This window comes from Octopus bimaculoides, chromosome 17 (assembly GCF_001194135.2).
Source record: "Octopus bimaculoides isolate UCB-OBI-ISO-001 chromosome 17, ASM119413v2, whole genome shotgun sequence".
Classification (NCBI taxonomy): Eukaryota; Metazoa; Mollusca; class Cephalopoda; order Octopoda; family Octopodidae; genus Octopus; species Octopus bimaculoides.
In genome coordinates, this window is record NC_068997.1 from 9,522,591 (window position 1) to 9,527,024 (window position 4,434).

The 4,434-nt window shown below is 37.4% G+C and overlaps 1 protein-coding gene across 5 annotated transcripts in view; it reads right to left on the reverse strand.

The window, feature by feature from the left end:
• The window catches only part of LOC106869579 (mucin-3A), a 381,249-nt gene that overhangs the window by 251,965 nt on the left and 124,850 nt on the right, over positions 1-4,434 (reverse strand). For all 5 annotated transcript variants that reach the window (XM_052974105.1, XM_052974104.1, XM_052974103.1 and 2 more), the window contains exon 2: positions 2,359-3,823. In XM_052974105.1, the coding sequence (XP_052830065.1) occupies positions 2,359-3,539 (1,181 nt within the window). In that variant the 5' untranslated portion in view covers positions 3,540-3,823. The remainder of the gene's footprint in view (positions 1-2,358; positions 3,824-4,434) is intronic.

Genomic DNA, 4,434 nt, shown 5'->3' on the forward strand with positions numbered 1-4,434 from the left:
GCAATTTCAGGGGTGGGTGGGGAAAGGGTAAGTCAATAAGATCGATCCCAGTGTTCAACTCGTACATATTTTATCGACCCTGAAAGGATGAAAGGCAAAGTCAACCTTGGCAGAATTTGAACTCAGAATGTAAAGACAGATGAAATACTGCTAAGCATTTCATCCGAGATCATTTCAAACTTTGGCACAAGGCCAGCAATTTCAGGGAGACTGTAACTCAATTACATCGACCCCTGCGCTTGACTACTGATTATTTTATTGACCATGAAAGGATGAAAAGCAAAGTCGACCTTGGCAGTATTTGAACTCAGAATGTAAAAATGGATGAAATGTTGCTAAGCATGCTGCCTGGGAAGCTATACAATTCTGCCATTAAATTAAGATGAAAAGCCTTGGGAACAAGATAAATAAGTATATAACAACACAATTCCCAAAACTAGTAAATTGAATGAGTTTATGATTGACTCATTTGTTGAAATAGTTGACAGCCTCACTCACATGCAAATTTCTTCTTCGTGTCCTGGCATAAAAAAATAAATATACACACAAAAAAAAAATCAGTTATGTCTTTATTCGAAGAAATCTAATTAACTGTCGGCAGCTAAAAGAAGGACTGGGGAAGATTTAACAACCATTGTTAGCAAGAACATTGCACAAGTGAATCAAAACATCAGATCTTCAGTGACATAACAGTGTTAAGAAATAAAGATTTCTCATAAACAAACCTACAAATTTTGTAGAGAAGATACGGCTGATTAAAATTGGCCCCCTCCACCCTGATACTTGACTGTAAATTATTTTATTTATCTACTCCGGGAAGATATCATAAGAGGTATTTGAAATCTAGACACAGAAAGGACACACTGTATTTTCTAGCATGGAAGTTGGATTTTCCAGACCAAAATTTTCGATCAAAAATGGTAGGTCGTCTTATGTATCAAGACAATTTTGGAGTACCACAAAATTCTATTTGACATGCAGCAGAATTTCAAAAGACACAGATGATGTTTGAATATTTGCAGTATATGTTTACACTATATTCTACAATGACTTGTATGCTGGAAAATACTAAAAATTAGTTTCAAATTTTGACACAAGGCCAGCAATTTTGGGGGAAAGAGCAAGTCATTTGCATCAACCCCAGTACACAACTGGTACTTATTTTATCAATCCTGACAGCACAAAAGACAAAGTCGGCCGCAGCGGAATTTGAACTCAGAATGTGAAGTCAGACGAAATGTTTTTTGGCATGGTAACGATCCACCAGACTACAATAACTAAATATTGACTTCGAATTTTGGCACAAGGCCAGCAATTTCATGGGAGGGGTAGTTTGATCACAATGATCCCAGTGCTCAACTGGTACTTATTTCATCAACTCCAAAAGGATGAAAGGCAAAGTTGACCTTGGCAGAATTTGAGCTCAGAACATAAAGATGGAAAAATGCCACTAAACATTTTGTCCAGCATGCCAACAATTCTACCAGCCCTCCCACAATGTCCTATGATTGTGTAATACACCATTAATGATTATAATGAAACAGTTAAACCATTTTTCAAAGACCAAGCAAACTCAGAAAATGGCTGGCCATAAATAAATGGTCTTGGATAGTGTCTACAGAAGTGACAACACTGGTATGGGAATGTTATGTAAGTAGATGATGCATGCTGGGTAACTGAAAGTAATGATCGATTTTATTTGTGTTATTAAATGGTAAACTCTGCTTCTTGAAGATAGATCACTGACAGCTGGAATAAGTCAATGAATCCTGTGATCCAGATATGTAGATATGTAACCCAATTCATGGTTAATGTCACTGTGAAGATTGTTTCCAGTCAAATCCCAAGTTAATGATGGCATGTATTCAGCAATTAGACTAACACAATTCTGAAACTCTATTAGAAGCAGTTAAGTCCAATATCTGAGTTGTGTTTTCTCAAATTGAAACAATGCCAGGTAGTTTGGTTTGAGCCAAACATCCAGAGAACAATCAACTTTCACTTTCTCTCCACCCCCCTCTCTCTCTCTATCTTTACTTATTTTGTTTATCAAGGAGAAATTGTCCAAAGATTTAAAATTTGAAACGTGTAACCAGAGCCTTCTTTGCTAAAGATACCATGGAATGTACTGAGAAAGATTTAGCTGCTAAAAAGAACAAATCAAAACAATTACATGTAGAATTTATCACTCTCATGTCTGAACTTTCCCTTCAGGCACATTTATGGAAAAAAAAATTATCCATGGATAGAACAAGGAACAGTCATTGGAAATAATTTTAAAAAAGGGTAGCAACAATGATTCTTGAAAATAACAACACAAACAATAATAATAATTGCCAAAGAAAAATATATTCTTACCTGTAATATATAATAACTCCTTCTTCTATTACTCGCTTCCAGCCTAAAGGTGTAATAACACTACAAAAGGAAAGTTTCTTTGGATAGAATGGCAACTCTGATGTTAGGGGTGGTTCTACTGTATCAGTGGCTGACGCAGACTTTTGAGTACACCGACTGTTCATTTGGTGTGAAGAAGGGGTCTGTTGTGAGTTGCTATTATTTGGTTTTACAGGTTGAGGATATTTTGTGGTCAGCATCGTGACAGTTGGAATAGCCACCTGTGAATGTACATGGGCAGGCATTAACGATCCAAAATTACTGCTTGTTGTTGTAGTAATTGTTGTGGTGGTGATGGTAGTGTGATTACAGCTGGCCACCACTTCGGCGTTATTGATGCTATTGTTGCCCATGGTGTTGGCGTTGGTGTTCTTGGACAACAACTGGCTGACTAGTGAACCAGCAACCACAGACGGAGTTGATGGCAGATTCCGAGAAGGCAGAGTAAAACTGTTCGATACAGAGTCTCCGAGTTCTTGTATTTCTGGAAGATGGCTCTGACCATTAAACAGAGCATTATCACCTTCGGCCACATTGTTTTCCTCCTCTTTACTAAGCTTTCCAGGATTAATTTGTGGGGTTGGTGCTTGTACGCAGGCCATCAGGTTGGCAGGAAGTTCCAAACTTGTAGCCTGAAGAAAGGCATTGTGGTTCAGTGATGCTCTGGTCAGCTGACTATGAGGGGAATGGTGCTGCTGTTGCTGCTGGTTAAATTGTGTCAAAAAATGATCAAAGTTAGGCAACGTAGCAGCAGCAGCAGCAGCAGCAGCAGCAGCGCCTTGGGATTGCATAATACTGTCCAGCAGACTCTTATAGTTGATGGAAAGTTTATCAATGGAACAATTGTTCGGTGCCTCAGAAGTCCCTTGTAAACTGCTGAACTGTGTTGGCATGCTTCCAATGGGGACGGTAGCAGCAGACATGTAGCCAGCTGGGAGCTCATTCGGCACATTAACTATAGAAGAGATTCCACGATCAAGACTCTGAATTCCAACTGGGAAAGCACCATTTCCGGTTACAATTCCAGTGTGAAGTACAGGAGTCTTTAACGTGATCGGCAAATGTGTTAATCCTCCAAACTGAAGGTTATTGGATCCAGAACCATAGGTGACAGCATTCCTCTGTCCTGGTTCAGAATTCATTCTCCCCGTCAGTACGCCGCTCACATGAGCTTAAAGAGTGTTTTTAAAGCAGAGTGTCTCTACATGTCTATTTGGTGCTCTGTAGCTTCAAAAATACGACGATAAAGGAACTTAAAACTTCGAGATGTCCTCATTGTAATAAGTATGGAGGATCAGTATGGTTCCTTTTGTTTATCCATATTGTTCATTTAAAATCCTATTTTTAAGACATTAAAGATGAAGTCCAAGGTGAAGAACAAGCCCAGGTACATATTGAGCTAAAACATCTGGTACATTCATGGAATCTGAAAAATATAAAGAAAAAAAACAGAATCAATATATGCTGTTGGACACAGTATTACATAGAACAGTCTAAATAAACATCAAACGAAAGTTAACCCAACAAAATATTTGATATCCACTGAGGAGATTTGTTTCTCAGCCAGTTTATGATATATTAAGAAAAAATATATATAAAATACATACACAGATATATATATATACATATATATATATATATATATATATACACACACACACATACATATATAGATACACACACATGTATACAGAGAGGAGAGAGGGAATGAAACACATAGAAAGAGAAGAATATACATGGAAGATATATATATATATATATATATATATGGAGAGAGAGAGAGAGAGAGAGAGAGAGACAGAGAGAGAGAGAGAGAGACAGAGAGAGAGATAGAGAGAGAAGGGAAGATTAAAAAGAGAAAGAAGAGAGATTCATTTCTTTGCCGAAATACAACTTCAGAAACCAATTCCAAATAATAATATACTCTGCCTTTTAATACGGTTTGGTGCCATTTAGCATAAAAGGTTAATGGAATCAAAAGTTTGGAGTGAGAAAAGAATTCTTGGAGAGGCTTCTTCATTTTATTTTATTTTGTTT